A 19,760-nucleotide genomic window follows, 5' to 3' on the forward strand; every position below is an offset into this window, starting at 1 on the left:
CCGCTTCCGACGATTTGAAGCCTCGCTATCGACTAAACAATGTATCGCGATCCCAAACACTACATTTGTCCAGAACTACAATAGGAATGGAGACAATTGTGGTACAGGAACGGTGGAGGTCAAGAGCACCCAGTTGCTTCCATTTGCAGAAAATGCCATTTCGTCGACAGTCTGGTCCTTCGTCGAATTTGGAGGATTTCCTGATGACCACGAGTTACGCGTGACCAAGCGCTCGGAGAACACGTGCGCAGTGGATTCACAGATGATTCTGCGTCTTGAAAGCGGCGGTCTTGCCATTCGTAATGGACACAGCGTGGTAAAGCGCTTTGAAACAGCAAGTGGGATCGTACTGATGTCGGAGTTTGTGGATGACTGGGTAACAGACTGCGACAAGGCCAGCTCTGGGGTCCAAACCATCGAGGGACGGGCGTGCTTCGTCATAAGCAGCTACATTCGCGGCAAAAATGCTGTGGACAGCGATGTATCCAAGATCCAAGCCGAAGTGACTCTATCCCTCGATGCCGCTTCTGGTATTGGACATCGCCAGCAAACGTCAGAGACCCGAAAATTAAATGCCATCGTCATCCCGAAAGTTCGCGAGATACTGGAGTCCCGCCGACAGTTCGTTGAGAATGCCCTGTTCGATAGTATCCGAGCTCGTTAGTAAGGAGTTAGTTTAGCATACGGGGGCTTTCGAACCTGTTGTGTTAGGAGCCTGGCAAACACCTGAAATGAAGAGAACGTAGAAACGTTTTCTCTGCTTGGGGCAATGCCGGTGTTTGTTTATTACGATGTTGTTGGACTACTAGCCCGTAAGCCGTCTTGGTTAGTGTTGTACATGACTAAGCGTACACTAAAACGTTGCTTGTTGACGTTTCCCGTTAGGCAGTGAAGACTCTCAACTTTGTACAGGTCGCGAGGAGTCTAGCATGAAGTTATCTAGAATCTGAAACCTTGTTCGCATCATCTTGCGGAAGCACGCAATAATTTCGTCGCTCACATTGACGGAGAGTTTGGATGACCCAGATCCTTCGGGTTGGCAGGCTTGTAGTTGCATTGAAGTTAGCACTTGACTTGCACCACTGTTTGGGCATCTCACCGGACACACTGCAACCCAACCGGAGCCGCGCATCTGGTACTTCCAGTGCTCCGAGGTTGGTAAGCGAGCCAACCACTCCGTTGACGTCTCGACCAGCACCAAGAATCCTTCCGAAGTATTGACGCGTTTCATCAGGCAATGCGCATGGAGATCGACAATGCCTCCATGTTCCAAAGGTACAGAGAAGTAGCCCTCCACTTGCACCACGTCGTCCGGATACACTGACACACGAGCGGATCGTTCGTCTGGGATAATTCCCTGCTTGACCACATCCCAGAGCCCCTGCGAAACTTCCTCGGTTGAATATGGCAAAACATGGCCGCGCTTGAACTTCATAGCAGTGGCAGCACTCTCGCGGACAGTCTGCGCGTGATCCGTGTCTAAACGCGACGCAGAGGCTCGGGTATCGCTGAAGATCGACTCAATTGCACCACAGCGCGCTTGGACTGCGTTCTCGAGCATGCTGTATACCAAAGGACGGAGCATCCCTAACTGCGACGCGACTTTCAGCTCTGACCGAAGCACTCTCTCCGCGACGGCATCAGCTACAAGTTGCTCACAGTGGTCGATGTTTGCCGCATCTAGCACGACCTGCAACGTCGCAATCATTTTCCCGTACACCTCCGTCTTCTCTCTCACTCGGTCGTTCTCGAGCTTGGCCAACTGGCACAACTTCCTCTCCTTTATGGCTGTTTCTTTCCACAGGCGGTGGCCCTCGGAGAGCCACCCGTGCGTCTCTAAAACTTGGGAATGAGTGTTCCGAACTTTCAAAAACGCGATCATGGTCTGCATTTCTTTCACTTGTGCCCGAAGTCCGTGTAGCTCCTCTTTGCGGCGCTTCCACGACGATTCCAATTTCTTCTTCTTCAGAGGTGGTGATGACAAAGACTCCTGTCTGCGCTGCGGTGCGCAGTCCGTAAAGTCCACGTCGAGCAAGAATCTTTCGAGAGCACGCTGTTCGTTGCCCGCAGGGAAGGCCTCAGGCGATGAGTGTAGACTTGACATATCGCGGTCACTGGATAAAACGGAGCTCGATGAGTAATTCTTGTCTGTGAGTGAGTTGGTGAGTGAGTGGTGCCAACTCGCAACCGTTGTGACAACGCCACAGCTGAGCCTCAAGCTTAGGAGAAGCCAGAGGAGTGAGCACATGGTTTTCCGACTTGATCTTGTCCTGCGAGGAATTTCATAAATCATTGACTTTCCGTGACTCAGCGATTAGAGAGGTACATGTAGTACAGTAGTACTGTAACAGTACTATCATATTCCTGATCGTCAAATGTGCATCGCCGATGTACAACATCACTCTGCTCCATGTAGTAGCTGGCGCCTAGCACCCAGCCTAGTCTCCACGTCCTAATCAACGTAGTGATGCACAGTACGTAACGTACTGCGCAGACAGGTTCGTGAATTTTAATATACACGTTTGCAATCGTGTTTGCCTGTTAGCCATCCTATTGTAGCGTTTTACGAATTCGCAATTCGGATTACTGCTTTTTAACCGAAGCCGTCTTCCCCAAGTTGGTACCGACGGTAACTGACCCACGTTGGGCTGCACCAAAGACGCCCACGTCAACGAGACCAGTAGTGTTAATCGTGAAGTACAACCCACAGCCCAGCCTGCCAAGCATTGCGAAGGCTTCACGATGGCTCTATGAGAACACTCGTATACCACAATATATATTTTAGCAAACAGTTCACGAACGCTGGTATCTACTACACACCCTAAACTAAAACTAAGCGCCTACAAATTCTCTAACGATCGTGCGAAGAATACTGACTATAATCCTGTTATGGATACACTGCACCAACTGTCAGTTAGCCTGCCTGCCTGCCTTGCAGTCTCGTCAGCCATTCAGTTAGCTCTCGTCGTGAGCAGGATTACCCTGTGCCAGCGTAAACCTTCACGAAGGCAATTACGCTGCGCGAGCGCAAACAATCGCAACAGGGCAACAGCTTCACTCTACAGTAACAGTTTTTTAAGCCAAGGTCGCTAAATGATATCACTAGTATTAATTGCAAAAATAAGAACCAACTTACTATTGTTGGCATACTATACTACTGATATCGGATTAACTCGAAATGTGTATGTCAGTCCAATACGAAGACTAGTCTAATACAGATGAGTAGTTATCTCTATCGTTTTGACTAATCACTCAGTCAGTGAAAATCACTGATTTATGGAAATTCCTCCCATGCTGGCTCCGTGATCAGGGGCCCTGGCTCAGGACACCTGGGATTTCATATCGGGATAGTACCAACACTTTTACAATTCGAGCTGATTGCACACGTGATGCCACCTATAAGCACCAGCTTTGTCATTATTGCTCAGCCGACCAATCCTCCAGTGCATATAAGACAACGTTTAACAACGTCAGACACTTCGAAGATGTGCCACGTTGACTAAGCTAGGCCAAAGGAGGCAATGAACGCGCTCTCACCACCGTGCTTGTTAGAAGGTTTGGTTTCGCGCTCCAGCATTAGCGGAGGTATTTTCACGAATGCAGTCAAAAAGAGCATTTTCTACATACTGATGGCGAGACTGGATGATTTCACGAAACGACGGGATGACAACATTGTTTATCGTCCGGGCTTCTGCGAGTGGGGGCCGTCGTGAGGTTTTAGGAGGATCTCCAGGTTTCAGAATCAGTTTTGAGCGTAGTTGAGATACACCAGGCAATGCATTGTTTGCAACACGAGCCCCGTCGATAGAATAACTGCTTATCACAAAGCAACCGCCTTCGTCCGTTGTATGAGTCCACGAGCCAGAGTCTTGGAGGTCAGCAGTCCAGTCCGATATCGACTCCAGCATCAACACAATTCCAGTTGGTGTCAGGAAACGCTTCATCACGCTATGGTTGTTGAGATTGACGCTGCCGCCATCGTCCAGGTAAACGGTGAGACGAGAATCCATTGCAAACACGTCACTGGAGCGCTTCACGACCCGAGTATCTTGGTCGTCAGGGAATCCGCCGACCTCGATGATGGAAAGTATGGTCGTAGAAATTATAGTTTCATCAAAGGGCAGTAACTGAGCTCGCTTGAACTCCACCGTGCCTAACCGTCGACCCGCATTCGCATAGTACACTTGGACGAACTCGGTGTCAGCCGACGTCATGGCTAGCTTGTTCGTCACGAAAGACGCTTCTAGCTCCCTGAACCTCCTGTTCACTCGCTCTTCCAGCAGATCAAACACACTCGGGCTCCCGAGTCGTAGCTGGTACCCGGCACCACTTTCAGTTCGAAGCGCTCTGGCGACTGCCATGCTCATAGTCATCAGCTGCTGCTTCTGCTGCTCAGCAGCAGTGAACACAGTCTGCAAAGCCCCCGAAAGGTTCACATAGGCTTGGAGTTTGCCCTTCAAGTAGGCATTTTCGCCCAAAGCACCTTCACACTTGTGCTTCTCTAGAGCGAGAGTTTCTCTCTGCTGCTCCTGCTGCTCGACAGTCTCTGATGAACAACCTCCTTGTAGTTTTGAACGCTTGCGCAGTAAGAACTCCTTCCGCGTCTCCAGCGCTTCACTTTGCGCACGCAGCGCCTCCAGATCCCGCTTCCGCTTGAGCCACGACGGATTCAGCCGTCTCTTCTTAACTGTCTTCGGAATTTGAACGACGGGTGCAGTTGATACCGTGGTGACGGGTCCGCATTTCTTCGGTTTCTGTTGGTGGCGGTCCAACGCGCTCATGTCGTGGAGGAACGCCTCGAGGATATCATTGCAATCTATTGCGAACTCCGATTCTTCCGAGGCGCCGGGCATTGCGTGCCACCAGCGACACGTTGAGTTATTGCGCGACTGAGGGCAGGCGCAAACGAGCGAAATCTGGCTGGTCGACGAGGCCATGATGACGCCAATGCACTGGTTTTTGTCGCGGCTAGGATTCCTGGCGTCATGTGCAATGGTCCAGTCTGGAACTTCCACGACTGGAAGTTATTGTCCAATACCTCACAGTGATGACTCTTTTTCCAGCACAATGCGAGAATTCGGCAACCTCTGTGTACAGGAGTGCCTAGTACAGATGCAGGAATCAGGTCGCGCTTGTGGGGCGACTCTCACAACATTTATTCCAGTCCTAAATCCCGATTAAGTACCAAATTTTTAAAAGTTGGCGGGGGGAGCAGATTTGCGATTGGCTCCCAGACTGTAATGGATGGCCCTTTTCTGGTGTAATATTATCAAATTTGGGATTTGGTCCGATTTGATCCGTCCAAAACGCTGGGAGACGAAACCAGGGAGCTCACGTAGAGCTGCAGGTAGAGCTTTCGACGCTCCCAGGTCAGGTTCGCCTTCTTCTTGGCGGGCGCTTGCGCATCTTCGCACCGATGCACAAGTGCTGGCACGGTATCTGTACTGCTCGCCAAGGCTGCGACACAAAATGGGATTACGCCGTGCTTGAATCAAGGCCACCCTTTGCTGTGGTACGAAAGTGATGTCACGTACGAGTACGAGTGACCAGAACCTCCTCTCATCCTTCCTCGTTGACTCGACCGGCAAGCTCAACAGAGTCTGGTGCTCTTGCCAACGTTTACACGCACTTGTCTGGTACCTAAAAAAGCGGCGCAGAAGCTGCACGCCAAGATCTGAAAGACTCGCGGCTCAAGGAGCGGCTCGAGCAGTGCCGCCGCAGGTGCAGCACGCTCGAGGTCGCGGCCGCCAGTTCGCGACCAACACAGTCGTGACTGAGGCACTGCGGACAGAGTTGAAGGGCTCCTTCCACTCGCAGGTGCTCAGCTCTGCGGTCTTTGACATGCTCAATGCATCACGAGATATCACGAGCGACCCCGATACGGACCTGGTCCAGGTGCACCGGGAGGACGACGAAGACGTCGCGTGGCAGGTCATGAAGTTGGGTGTCACGTCCGACGCGCAAGTCACACTCCGCTCGGAGAATATCCTGGCGTCGGAGGATTGCAGCCCCGTCCGGCCGCTCGAATGCGGTGACAGCGTGGATATCCGTGGTCTCTGCCTCACGAAGCGAGTCAAGCTGCCTGGCGGCTACGCCGTTCTAGTGGAGGCTACTACTAGTGATCACCGATTTAAAGTGAACTTTTGACACTGATTTAACGCTACTCGTGGCGTCTCTCAGGCCATTTTTGTGCCTATGCGTACCAATGTTTGTGAGACGTTCACTCGACGCTCTTCACGAAGCCCGCGTTCGAGAGCGTATGATGTCGAACAGCGCGTTCTCCACAAACTGGTGGCGCGAAATTACCAGTTCCCGGAAGGATGGAATCACCACTTCCTTAATCATTTGCGACGCTGCAAGCGGGCAGTCCAAATCCTGACCAGTGAAGGCGACGGGCGTGAGTCGCAACATCGATCGAGTCTGACTAATACCAGGCGAGGTGTGGTCGCACATCGAGATGCAACCTCCTTCACGCGTCCTGTGGCACCACGTTCCTGTGACTGGATGATCAGCCGTCCAGGCGGAATTCGATTCTACCAGCACGACGACTCCACTCGGCGCGTCGAACCGCTTCAGCAGACTGGAAGAATTGATATCGATAGTCCCCCCGGACTCGAGATGCACTCTCACATGGGAATTGACAGCGTACGTGTCCCTCGACAGACGCGTTACGACCGAGTCCTCGCCGTCCGGGAAGCCTCCGATCTCGACGACCGACCAGAGCGCAGAAGAAATGTCGGTGTTCCGGAATGGCAGCAACTGAATCCGCGCGAACTCCACAGCTCCCACCAGAGTGGTTTCAACGAGGTTTGAATCCGTTGAGCCCATGGGCAGCTTCATCAGTGTAAATGCCTCTTCCAGCTCCCGTAATCGCGCGTCCATTCTCGCCTGGAGCAGACCGAAGACGTTATGGCCGCTAAACCGAAGGCGCTGGCCCACTCCCACCTCAACCCGGAGTGCCGTCGTGACCGGCACGGACCGATGCATCAACGGGTCCTGGTGACTCCCTTCTCCATCGGAAAAGCTCTGCAAAGCATTGGCCTGTCTGGCATAAGCCTCGAGGTTCTTGCGGAGCCGCTCGTTTTCGTCCTGAACGTCTTTTCGCCGCTTTCTCTCCACCAAGGCGTCCGTCCTCGCCAAGCTCCCGTCCATCGTAGCACCAGCAGCCGACCGTTTATTCTGCAGCTTCATGACGCGAGTCTCCATTGCCGCCGCCTGTTGTCGCAGCGACTGCAGCTCGTGTTTGCGCCTGAGCCACGTCGGCACCTTGGGCTCCTTTGGAATTTGCTTTTCGAGTTTAGGGGATGCAACGTGGACTGTCACCTCCTGCACGTGGTCGAGCGTCTCCATGTCTTGCAGGAAGCTGTCCAAGACGCCCTCCCAGTCGCCTAGCGAGGCCATGCAGGGCGGGACTGATGTCATGGCACGTGACCAGAATCAATTGTGTGTCACGTCGGGCACGTTTCTGTGCTTATTATGGCTAGAATCCAGCGGAACCGGTCGAGCGGCGTCCCTGAGCGAGTTCTCCACAACTTGGTGCTATGGGGATAAAATCTGCACGAAGCTCAACTCTGTGCGGTTCAACTGCGTAGCTTTCGATCACGGCCCCCACCTGGCGCCCAAAACGGAGAGAGAACGACGAACCGAGAGATTCAAGCTTTGAGAGAAGCTATCGCGGCCGCTGGGTCTCTGGTAGAGGCACGAGTTGAGGCTAATAGCCGACAGGTGGGTGGAAAGGAACTCACTGTCTGTCACGGCAGATCGATAGATCCGATATGTCTGGTGAAGCAACGAGCGGTGCTCGAGCGCAGTGTTCTACTTGCGGAGCCCAGCACACAATGGTCCGCGCGACGCGGAGTCTCACTTTTGTGGACGCATAAGACGCGCGAGTAGGCGTCCTTCGCAGTTCTCCACCACTTGGGCCGCTTTTTCTCACCCAGCTTACATCGTCTTGCTAACTGGATCTCGAGGAAAATGACGTGCGTCTCCAACTCCTCACTCTTCCGTCTCAGCTTCATGAGCTCCTCCTTATGACCCCTTCTTGGCTGGCTGTGTTGTTACAAGTACCGCTGCCTCTTCTGGATGTGGGAACTTGGGAACTGACCAGGAGTCCGGGCAGCTGCATGGGTCGAGTCAAGCTCGTGCATGTCCATCAGAAACACGTCCAAGACGTCTACGCTGTCCAGCGAAGCGTTGTCTCCGACCATCTTCGACGAAAAGCGAACTTACAGGTATCAATGCCAAGCCTTTCCATCATGGCAATAAATGATGATGCTGGCATGATGAAGATACCGGAAGTTTGACTACCAAGTACTGTGCAAGTGGAGGGTGGGTGAACAGGATCAATAGATGTAAGGGATTCGACTCGACGGTCCGTGAAAGTGCTGAAGAGACAACCGTGAGGTGATCCACACACTCAGATTGCGTGAACTGATTAGAGCCGGTTTGTGTGGGACTATTTGCCCGCGAAATAGTCCGTCACATTTCAACGGGAGGGGAGACCATCAACATGGACGCCGTCGTCCCTGCCGCATACGGCTCCGTTCTGGACGAGGAAGCGCTCCTAACCATCGTAGACGACGTGTGGGGTGACCAAGGACCCCCTGGCAGTCCCCCCAACGCACTTATATTGACCGACCAAGCTCAGGACTGCACCCTCCCTACGGACGCCGATGTCCCGGAAGAGTGCACAACTTCGTCCACAGACCAGGAGCCGGAGCCTAAGAAGCCAAAGAAGAAGCGAAGACGCGACCGCAACCGCCCGTGGCACGAAATTGCACGACTGCAGTCGGAATCGGAGGAACTCGAGCGTCAGCTAGAGGAGCAGCTGACCTCATCCAGCAAAACAGCTCGTGGAGCTCTGCTCAGACACAACGAAAACGCAACACTGAAGCAGATGCTGCAGGAAAGTGTCGAGGACACACGGGAGCTGGAGCGAAATGTGTTCCGACAAATGACTGAGTTGTTGCAGAAGCTGCCGAGATCGTTGTTTATGACTCGGAACCTTCAGTATGACAGCCCTCGCGACGACATGGTGTTCAGGTTGATGGCTCAAAGTGTGGACGAGCAGTACAAGGACATGGATCGGGTAATGGACCGAGAAGGCCTAACCGAGCTCACTACGGAGGTGGTGGAAAGCTACGTTGATCGTGCTACTTCGGTGTACACGGGAGGGGAAAGTGGCGAGTTGCTCAAGTTCCGCGCTAGGATTTTGTCTCCTTTTAAAAGTGGCATGCTCGAAAAAGCGTTTTGGAAAGGCGTCGAGGATGGTTTTGGGGCTACAATCGGGAATATCCACCCCGCTATTGTAAGTAGTTCATCGAGCTTTGCTGTCGATGGTGGTAGTCCTTAACGGGTGACTGACTGGTGTGTGTATCTAAATGGCAGGGACTTCCCCTTGGAGCGGCTTCTCGTATCACTATCCAGAAGTACGAAATTGCAGTTGGTGACTATGCGTGCACAATGCGCGTGGTGATCAAGAAGTTTGTGGAGAGCGATCGTGTCGTTCAGGTGTGGAATATGGTAGCTGAGTGGCCGCGTGTGGGGACATTGTGCAAATTGCGAACTCAGGAGTATGGATGGGGCTATATCCAACCACTGCGCAACGGCAACAGTGTATGCGCTAGCTGTATCTTGATGAACCCTACCATTAACGGGTTTCGCCCCAACGAGAGCTGCGAAGCAACAAAAGCTCTTACCAAGTCGTACCAGGGTATGATAATGTCGCGGCTGCAAGCTCTAGAAAATCAAACGATGGACCAACTTATACAAGAAAAAAGAGCCGTGCAGAGGTATTCCTAAGCGATAAGAGAGCCCGAAAGCTTGCTACAGTTAAACCTGCCAAGAAATATAGAAAACACTTAGCTATATATTTACATGCACAGCAGCAACGGCTTCCCCGTTGAAGGAGCTGTCCTCCACGTGGATATCCCAACTTGCAATTGCTGACTCCATGTTTTTGCCTGTTACACCATCCTCTACCACCTCACGACATCCAACCTGAACACTACTGGTGGCGGATGGCGTCAAACAATGCATTCTCGACGAACCGGTGACGCGCTTTCAGGAGCTTTCGAAAGGACGGAATAACAATTTCTTCAAGCGCGCGAGGCTCAGCAAGCGGGCAACAGTTCAGGACGTCCGCATTTTCTTCTGGTTTCAGGCGAAAAGTTGTTCGAACTTGAGAGACGCTGCCCCCATCAGTTGAGTAGTTGCGAAGCAAAAAGCTGGCTTCTTCTCTCGTCGAGTGACGCCACGTCGCAGCCTTCGGAATGCTCACCGTCCAGGTTGAGCAAGACTCAGTCATCATAGTAAAAACGTCATCAGCTGCCGCAAACCGCTTCATCACGGCGTGAGTGTCGATACTCACATCGCCTCCACCGCTGAGCTGCACAATAACGCGAGTATTCATGCTAAACCCATCCTCCGACCGTCGACTCACAACCGAAAGCTCGCCATCAGGAAACTTTCCCACTTCAAAAAACGACCACATCGTAGTCGAAACGGTATCCTTATCAAAAGGAAACAACCCAGTGTGCGCGACCTCCAACGCCCCCACTGCACTACCACACTGACGCTCAATCAGATCCGTGTCCGTTGATACCATGGGCTGCTGCATCATCTTTAATGCGTCTTCCAGTTCATACAGCCGTGCGTCGATTCTGCTCTCCAGCAACTCGAACACTTGTGGGCTGCAATTTCGGAGCTGTCTAGCGGCCCCGAGCTCTATACGAAGAGCTTCCACAACGGCCATGTTGCCGAGGTGGAAGCTCTCCACGGCACTACAAGCCGTCTGCAGAGATCCTGCCTGTGTCCTGTAAGCCAGTAGCCTGGCCCGTAGTCGCTCGTTCTCTTCTACTGCCGCCAGGAATCGCCGTTTCTCCTTGAAAGCGGATTTCCTCAATTTTGCACGTTTTAAGGCGGTTAAAACCGGCTTGGACGGGGATTTTTCCATCTCTAGCACGACGACGCAGGTCTCGAGGACCTGAACGTGGTCTTTCAGCGCCTGCAGCTCCTGCTTGCGCCTGATCCACGACGGCTGTGCAGGCTTCTTCTTCTTGGCGGTTAGTGGAGATTGGGAGGGGAATTTTTGGGGGGTGAAACTTTGGATGATACTGGGCTGGCTAGTGGTGGTATCAATAAGAGGGGGTTGTTGTTGCTGCTGCTGTTGGTCCAGCGCTTCCATGTCGCGAAGGAATCTCTCCACGACGTTGTCCGGCAGGGAGGATGACATCGGTCTTTACACTGGCGTAGTCGGTGTTATTTTGTGGCGACCAAAATTTAGTCCCCTTGTGTTGGAAAATGATGCATGCCAAAATAGGGTACCGGTAGTAGTACTTGGAGCATTCCGTGCACTGGAGACCAGCTCCAGACTCAATTTTTGTGCTCGATACATTGAATGCGAGGGCTGGCGAGTTGAGTCAAGCGTTCGAGGAGATGGAGAAGCCTATGATTTCGATGGACACTGGATTAATTGAAGCTCGGTGCTACGATGGAGTAGTCGACTTTTCGTGTCGGAGGTTGCTACCGTTTGACATGTGAGCAAAGCGAGGCATCAGTTACGATCTACTGTAGTCTCTCGTTGAATCGGGAACGTTCCCGGATGGAGAAGCATCGAAAGCCACCCAGCGCTCTGGCGACGTGTTGAATCGGAATACGAGAGTGACGATGCATCTTGAATCCGGATGTACCATACACGTTGCTATGCTCAGCACGCAGCAGCGAGAGGCTTCGGGGTCTTGCGAGCGGACAGCGACGCTGCCGTCCTCGACTTCGTGAACTCACAGAATCCAGGAAGCGGGTTGCTTTGTCATGCGCGGACAATTTGTCGATGGGGAAGAAATAGCTGGTGTTTGCCAGATCAGATCGGCTCTGCGTCTGAAACTAACCCGTTAGGCGAAACGAGCAGAACTATGGACTAGTATCCGATCGCGAGCCAATGCACAATTGGCGAGGTCGTGGTCGCGTCCTTCCGAGATCTCGTCAACTCGCATCACAAGTTTGTGGAGAATGTGCTGTTCGAGACCATCCGTGCTTGAACGTGCTGCAAATGCTCCAACGTACGTATTTTCAACGGGTTTTGTTACTTCGCGTTATCCTAGTGGGATTGAAGCGATCGGCACTATGGCTGTCGCAAGTGAATTCATTACCTGAGAGCTATAGATGTTTGGTGTCTTGTGAAAGAAAATAGCGTTGTTGTTGCTCCACTCACTAACGGACGATGTCCAACAACTCATTCTCCACAAACTGGTGTCGAGCATGGGCTTGTCTACGAAATGATGGGATCACAACCTCCCTTAGCATATCTGACTTCCTCTGTTGGTTCTGCGGCATATCCCCTACGAAGTCACCCGGATCCAGACGAACCTCTGCGCGTAATGCACATACTCCTGGTACATTGTCACCGCCAGAGGCGTAACTGTGTAGTACGAAGCATCCTGCTTCTCGCGTCATGTGTGACCAAGCGTCTGCGCCTGGCAGTCGTATGGTCCACTGGGCGCAAGCCTCAACTAACGTGCCGCTCCCGGTTGGCGTCGGGAACTTCTTCATCACGCTGTGCCCATTGATGTCGATGGTGCCTCCGTTCTCGAGTTGCACAGACAATTCAGAATGGATGGCGTATGCATCCTTAGAGCGTTTAACGGCGCGCGAGTGGTCTCCAGCAGGGAACTTGCCGGTTTCAACAATCGCCCACATTGCAGATGTTGCGACTTGGCGTTCGAACGGGATCAATTGGACTAGCGACAGGTGTAGTGACCCCATTTTGTCGTCCTGCAAGTGAGTTTTGAACCGCTCAAACCCCGCTGACGAGGTTTCCAGTCGTAATTTCGAAAACGCTTCACTCAGCTCAGAAACCCTCGCATCGACTCTTCTCTCAAGCATGCTGAATATGCTGGTATCGCTGAAGCGAAGACTGCGACCCGTTACCAGTTCCACACGTAGAGCTGCCTGCGATGCCATCGCGCAGTGCACCAGATTGCTCCTCTGATATTCGGTATTCTCCAGCGAGTTTCGGAATGCCTCGCATTGCCTCATATAATTCTGCACCTGCTTCTTGAGCCGCCTGTTCTCGTCTTCGGCGGCTTCTCGTTGCCGCTTTGCCACTAAGGCTACTGCCTTGGACCTCGCCTGGTGGCAATTCATCTCAATAACTTCCCCCGAGTTGCTCGCCGTCATGCACTTCATCTCCATGAAGAGCAGGGCGTTCTCTAGCTCATCTTGTTCTTGCTTCAGGGCTTCGATCTCTTCCTTCCTTCGGAGCCATGTCGAAGTTTTCGTGGGCGCGGGCAAACACACGGCCTCAACACCAAACATGTTGCAAGGCGGAGAGGAATACTTGACGCGTGTACTGTGTTGAGACTGCAGTGATCGATAAGGTTGAACTACAAAAAATACAGCGAGTCGAGGTAGGTGCGCCCAGAACTTGAAACTAATCGCAGCGACATTTTCTCTGAACTCTAGGCTGCTGCCATGTGTCGATGATAAAGATAACAACTGTATTATTACGCATATCCAGCGCTCTTCAACCAGTGCTATCCCGGCTTCTCGGGGAGTCGTCGCCTCTAGTTTCGTGGGAGATACCTGGCTTGTGTATGAGCAAGTGGTGCAACTGTGTCAGGCCCACCTCTGGCCTGCTGAGCAAGCAAGCCAGAGCGATGCGGCGCAAAGGCTCTGGCTTGCTTGCTAGCGGTCAGAGGCTTGAAGTTCCTGTGGCAGCTACCCGAGAGGGTCAGCCGTCACAGTGAACATGCATTTTGTAGGAAAAACATGAAAAAGAAACATGGAACATGCATTTAGTAGAAAAGAAATGAAAAGAAAACAAAAAGACGCAGGGTAGCACATAGTCAAGGAAAACCCCAGAAATACGCAAAGAGAGCCCTGTGCTCGCGTAGGAGCACAGCGAGGCATGCATGTTAGGCTAGCAGTAGCAATTCAGTATTAAATAAACCGTCTACCCCGCACATCGACCACAACTACCGCGCTTCTCGACAGGACCAACACTCGCACCCACTTCAACGACAAACACTCTTCGGGCCCAACGCGACATCTGGTAGCACTTGCGGGGGGAAGGCTCGCTGCTGCACGGCACTCAAGGGGAGGCTTTTTCAGCTTGAGGTGTAAGTGTCACGTCAGCGTGACCAACCCAGCTGTTGGGGAGACTTTGGTACATTAATAGGGCAACCTATTATTGTACGCTGACCGTGGGAAAGAACTGGAGGGCAGCCGTGGTGCAAATTTGTTTTGCATCTGGCCCCGGTGACAGCCCATTTGCCAAAGTAGCTACTGTTCTCAAAAGACTGCACCGCATATAAATCGAGCACTATAAGTCTCGAAGCCGGTTAGTTTTTGTTCTTGGTAGCCCGGCACAGCAAAATTTGGCGAAGCGAAGACCAGGACGACAACCGTCACCGCTCGACCTCTCACGCGTCATCGACCTCTCACGTGTCATCGACCTCTTCAAAGGCATCGAAGAAGTCCAAGACCTCCCACAGCGCATAACTCGGCCAATTTTAGGAAGTAGCATAGGCTATTTTCTTTAACAGGTTTTCTCTTTTACTTTCTTTTAGTCAGTGCCCCTAAAAGTAGATTGCTCCCACCGGTATCAAGTTTCAAGGGTGAACACACAAAGTACGAAGTTTTCGCGTGTTCAAGATGGCGGATCCGGCCCAACTAATGCATAGTATGTTGGCGGCCATGGAGAAGCAGACAGAATTGATCGACGAGCTGCGCAAGTCAAGGCAGCTGTCGCAACTAAAGCTGGATGGGATAAAATGCCCAGCTACGGGGGGACGCTCAAGGAATCGTTCCAACTATACCGGGAGCAGGTGGAGCAGTACTTTTAGCTAAGGGCATAGACTGGAAGGATAGTAACTTGAGTGGACGCATTTTGGCTGTGTTAGCGGGATCGCTGAAGTATGGAGCCGCGCAGTGGTACATCGTCAAGAAGGACGATGTGAAGAGTGTGGAAGACTTCTTTTGAAGCTGGAGGAAGAGTTCGTGCCTCCGGATCTGCAAGAACGTCTTCGGGACCAGATGAATGACTTGAAGGAGCGTCAGTGTCGAGACTTGCCCGATTATATCAGCAAGTTCAGGCACTTGATTACTCAAGTCAAGGAGATGAGCGAACTGGACAAGATCATGTATTTCTTGCGTGGTCTGCCGTCAAGTATTCGGGAGGAAGTCCAGTATCGCAGGAGTGCAACGTTGACCGACGCTATTACCGTAGCGCTCGACTATGACCGGTCTCACGCGCATCGTGGACGCTCGGAAGGAGCACGCGACAGACCGAGGTACCGATCGTACGACAACAGACGATCAAAGAGCAACAACGATGGACCAGTGCCGATGGAGATCGACAACGTAAGGGTACCGTCGAAGGAGGAATGTATGCGCCGAAACCTGTGTTTCCGGTGCGGGAGTAGCGCCCATCGGGCTCGTCAATGTCCGATACAGCCGCAGCAGACACAAATGGCTAAGCGGAATGCGCCGAAGTACAACAACTCGGGCAGTAATCAAGGGCGTAAGCCGAGGATGAACATGGTCTCGAGGATGACGAACAGGTGGATACTGTCGTCATGGATCGCGTGACTATGAGTGTGGCTGACATCCAGGAACAAGCGGATGAGTTACAGGCATTCATGGACAAGGCACGTGTACAAGTGGAAGAGACTGTCACTGCAGCGTCAGAAATGACGGAAGATGCTGGCTCGTGTGGACTACAGCCAGTTGAAGAACCGAGTTTGCATGCGATGCAACCGGAATTGGAGTCTGGTGTGCGGATCGCCGCCAGAGCAGGAAGCAGAGTTGCATGAGAAGCAGCCAGTGAAGTTGGTTCAGCAAGGATCGCAACCAACAAGTACAACGGAGACCTTGAAGGTGAACGCAGTGAAGTCCGAACGTACGAGTAACCTTTTCATCAGGAAGGGTCGCATCAATGGCAGAGATGTCCGAATTCTGTTGGACACGGGTGCAAGCACGAACATGATTATGCCAGGTTTGGCTAGTAATGTGCTTCTGTCAAGACGACTTCAAGCTCAGCGCTTTGATGGCACGTTAACACCGGCGACGGATGTCAAACACGTGGAAGCGCCAGTGAGCATGGATGGGTACTTCTTTCCAGCGATCGAGTTCGTGGAATGGAAGTTGCCGGAGTCGCACGACGTCATTTTGGGGAAACCGTGGTTTAAGGACTACAATCCTCAAGTGGATTGGCAAAAGGAGGAGGTTGTCATACCTGACCGGATGCAATTCATCGACGTCGATGCACCGTCGTTCTCGCACAACTTGAAGGAAGGCGAGTATGAGCAGGTGTTTCGGGTAAAGATACAACTTGTGCCCGAAATGGAAGGAATTCCAGAACCGATCTTCAACGTAGTCGGTAAGGAGTTCAAGGATGTGTTTCCGGAGCAATTACCAGACGGATTGCCTCCGATGCGTGAAGTCAACTTTGAAGTGACGTTGAAGAAGGGGCTCAGCCAAGCTCTCGTGCACCGTTCCGCATGTCGAAGATGGAACAGGATGCTTTCGAAGAATTTGTCAAAGACAAGTTGAAGAAAGGATGGATTGAAGTGTCGAACTCGCCGTGGGTTTCGAACATCTTCGCTATCCCGAAGAAGGACCCAGTCACAGGTCAAATGCCGAAAAGGGCTGAATGGTTGCGTAGCGGCAATTTGAAGATTCCGTTGCGTTGGGTGTTCGACTACCGCTATCTCAACAGCGTGACTGTCATTGCCAAGATCCCGTTGCCATTAATCGAGGAGTTGTTCGATAAGATGGTAGGCTGTGTCATCTACACGTTGATCGACCTTGCGCAGGGATATCATCAAATGCTGGTGGTGAAGTCAAGTCGTCCGTACACTGCGTTTCGAACACACAAGGAAACGTATCAGTGGTGTGTAGCGCCCATGGGAGTGGCTGGAATGCCAGGGACATGGTCCAGGCTCATGCACAAGCTGTTCGACAAGTACGAATTTGTCGTCGTGTATCTCGATGACATCTGCGTCTTCTCGAAGAGGATGGAGGAGCATGTGGAGCATCTGCGTGCAGTTTGTATGGTACTGCGTCGCGAGAAGCTTTTTGCGCACATGGCAAAGTGTTCGTTTGGTCAGTCCGAAGTGGCTTTCCTAGGACATGTTGTCTCGCAGGCAGGAGTAAGCGTTGATCCGCGTAAAACGGAAGCGATAGCCAAGTATCCGACTCCGACGAATCGAAAGGAGTTGTTGAGTTTCTTGGGTTTGGCAGGATATTATCGCAGATTTATCTGTGATTTTGCCGAGATTGCTCGTCCGTTGAGGGATTTGACGAAGGGAGATGCCCCATGGAATTGGACGAAGCCTGTGGAGGACGCGTATTTGCATCTCAAGCTCGCACTTCAGCAAGCGCCTACGCTGAAGTTGCCGGACTTTGAGCGACCGTTTATCGTGACGACGGACGCGTCAGGACATTGTATTGGTGGAGTTCTGTCACAGAAGTATGACGGAGCAGATCATCCGATTGCCTTCTATTCGAAGAAGTTGGATAAACATGAGCGTGGATGGCCTACGCATGAGAAGGAGCTACTAGCTATCAAAGTGGCTACGGAGAAGTGGAGACACTATCTGCATGGACGCCCATTCGACGTCTACACGGATAACGCAGCGTGTTCGTGGATGTTGCATCACCCACGAGTGTCACCAAAGATGGCTCGCTTTTGACGCACTTTTCGCAATACACGTTTACTTTGCATCATGTGCGAGGTAAGATGAACGTCGTAGCGGATGCGCTCTCACGGCCTCCACCGGATGGACTGGAAGACGAAGAGGAGAAAGAAGCACCTCTTCCGGATGTGACGTATACGGTTCATGACTGCGACGACGAGTGCGCGAAGAATGCCGCACCAGTTCATGACCACCGTATTAAGTCTGCAGTGTTGCGCAACTTGTCAACGGATGATACTCACCTGTTACTCGACGATGTCAACTTACGGGGGGAGGGTCGCCCGATTGGCGTAGCACAGCAGCAAGTCAACAGCGTCGACTATCATTTTGTAAGTCCGCACTTGGCCCCTGAGACGAAAAGAGCGTTTCAGGAAGGATACGAATCAGACCCTGCTTTCAAGCAACAGTGGTCTAATGGAGCAGGAAAGGAGAAGTTCGTCAAGCACAATGGGCTTCTGTTTTTCAAGCAGACGAAAGGCGAAACTGTCTACCGACTTTGTGTGCCGAAGGTAAAAGAGCTTCGCACAAATGTCATGATCGAATTTCATGATGGAAAGACGTCCGCGCATCCTGGAAGTCGACGTACGTACCTGAAAGCAGCGCAATGGTACTACTGGCCGACTATGGACCGCGACGTAAGGGAATACGTTCGCACATGTGAGACTTGTGCACGATGGAAGTCCAGTAGCCAGAAGAAAAAGGACTACTGATGCCGATACCAGTGCCAAAGGAATGCTGGGAAGTGGTGTCAATGGATTTCATCACGGGTTTGCCAGTGTCGGAAGGGTTTGATGCAATACTAGTTGCAGTGGACAAGTTGTCCAAGCGAGCGAAGTATGCACCAACGTATTCGACAGCTGACGCGAAGGACACGGCTAAAGTGTTCTTTGATGCAGTTGTTCGGCATCACGGATTGCCGAAGGTCATCATCAGTGATCGCGACTCGAAGTTCATCTCGGACTTTTGGAAGTCATTGATGAAGTTGATGGGTATCAAACTCAGCATGACAACTGCGCACCGAGCTCAGGCAGATGGCCAGACGGAGCGCCAGAACCTCGTGCTCGAAGATGCATTGAGATGTATGATCTCGTATCACGGTGACGATTGGGTTAAGCACCTAGGGACTATCGAATATGCGCATTCGACCCTCGTCAACGCGTCTACGAAGTTCGCGCCATTCGAACTTGACACAGGACGTAAGGTGTCAAACATTGTGGCAGAGGAGATGAAAGACCTGCTGCAATCGGAGAATGATGTGACGCTCGCGGAGTTCGCGAAGAACTTTGCGAAGGAGCGACAGGATATCGTAGAACGTGCTCAGAAGAATTTGGAAGAAGCTCAAGCAAGACAAAAGGAGTACTACGATCGCAAGCGCAGACAAGTTGTCTTTAAAAGAGGTGACTTAGTGCTGCTCGACACGAAGAACTTACCGCTGAAAACCGTAAACAAGAACACGGAATTGAAGAAAGCGAAATTAGCGGCTAAGAAGGTTGGACCGTTCGTGATTGAACGTATGGTGAACGACAACGTGGCGAAGTTGATACTTCCGCGCACGATGAAACGTCTTAATCCGACATTCAACGTGGAGTTACTGACCCATTACCAAACGAATCGTGAGGATTTTCCGAATCGACCGATTCCGAAGGCTGTACCTCTAATCTTGGACGAGGACACTGGAGAAGAACTCTACATTGTGGAGAAGCTGCTCAAGAAACGAACTAGACGTCGCAAACGTCAATGGCTCGTGAAGTGGCATGGGTTGCCGGAGCATGAGGCAACCTGGGAAAGCGAAGCGCAGATCAAGCACGTTTCGCATTGGCGTCAACTCCTGGATGAGTATCGACTCCGCCAACGCGAAGTCAACCAGGGGGAGATGTCAGGCCCACCTCTGGCCTGCTGAGCAAGCAAGCCAGAGCGATGCGGCGCAAAGGCTCTGGCTTGCTTGCTAGCGGTCAGAGGCTTGAAGTTCCTGTGGCAGCTACCCGAGAGGGTCAGCCGTCACAGTGAACATGCATTTTGTAGGAAAAACATGAAAAAGAAACATGGAACATGCATTTAGTAGAA

At 52.0% G+C, this 19,760-nt stretch overlaps 6 protein-coding genes across 6 annotated transcripts; 2 read left to right on the forward strand and 4 right to left on the reverse strand.

Annotated features, from left to right (window-relative positions):
* Positions 1-568: 568 nt before the first annotated feature.
* Positions 569-2,104, reverse strand: IUM83_01300 (50S ribosomal protein L1; the record flags this gene model as incomplete). Its single annotated transcript, XM_067925144.1, has 2 exons — positions 569-637; positions 1,100-2,104. The coding sequence occupies 2 exons, from the start codon at positions 2,102-2,104 to the stop codon at positions 569-571; spliced, it is 1,074 nt and encodes a 357-aa protein (XP_067797656.1).
* A 772-nt stretch (positions 2,105-2,876) lies between these two features.
* IUM83_01301 (uncharacterized protein) lies at positions 2,877-4,853 on the reverse strand (the record flags this gene model as incomplete). Its single annotated transcript, XM_067925145.1, has 2 exons — positions 2,877-2,884; positions 3,833-4,853. 2 exons carry the CDS (start codon positions 4,851-4,853, stop codon positions 2,877-2,879), a joined length of 1,029 nt encoding a protein of 342 aa, XP_067797470.1.
* A 940-nt stretch (positions 4,854-5,793) lies between these two features.
* IUM83_01302 (50S ribosomal protein L1) lies at positions 5,794-6,147 on the forward strand (the record flags this gene model as incomplete). The annotated part of the gene is made up of 1 exon (XM_067925146.1): positions 5,794-6,147. The coding sequence occupies one exon, from the start codon at positions 5,794-5,796 to the stop codon at positions 6,145-6,147; it is 354 nt and encodes a 117-aa protein (XP_067797354.1).
* An 87-nt stretch (positions 6,148-6,234) lies between these two features.
* IUM83_01303 (uncharacterized protein) lies at positions 6,235-7,401 on the reverse strand (the record flags this gene model as incomplete). The annotated part of the gene is made up of 1 exon (XM_067925147.1): positions 6,235-7,401. One exon carries the CDS (start codon positions 7,399-7,401, stop codon positions 6,235-6,237), a length of 1,167 nt encoding a protein of 388 aa, XP_067797455.1.
* Positions 7,402-8,509: 1,108 nt separating this feature from the next.
* Positions 8,510-9,801, forward strand: IUM83_01304 (uncharacterized protein; the record flags this gene model as incomplete). The annotated part of the gene is made up of 2 exons (XM_067925148.1): positions 8,510-9,307; positions 9,388-9,801. 2 exons carry the CDS (start codon positions 8,510-8,512, stop codon positions 9,799-9,801), a joined length of 1,212 nt encoding a protein of 403 aa, XP_067797309.1.
* Positions 9,802-10,006: 205 nt separating this feature from the next.
* Positions 10,007-11,233, reverse strand: IUM83_01305 (uncharacterized protein; the record flags this gene model as incomplete). Its single annotated transcript, XM_067925149.1, has 1 exon — positions 10,007-11,233. The coding sequence occupies one exon, from the start codon at positions 11,231-11,233 to the stop codon at positions 10,007-10,009; it is 1,227 nt and encodes a 408-aa protein (XP_067797353.1).
* Between the last annotated feature and the right edge of the window lie 8,527 nt (positions 11,234-19,760).

This window comes from Phytophthora cinnamomi, assembly GCF_018691715.1.
Source record: "Phytophthora cinnamomi strain GKB4 chromosome Unknown Contig14, whole genome shotgun sequence".
Classification (NCBI taxonomy): domain Eukaryota; phylum Oomycota; class Peronosporomycetes; order Peronosporales; family Peronosporaceae; genus Phytophthora; species Phytophthora cinnamomi.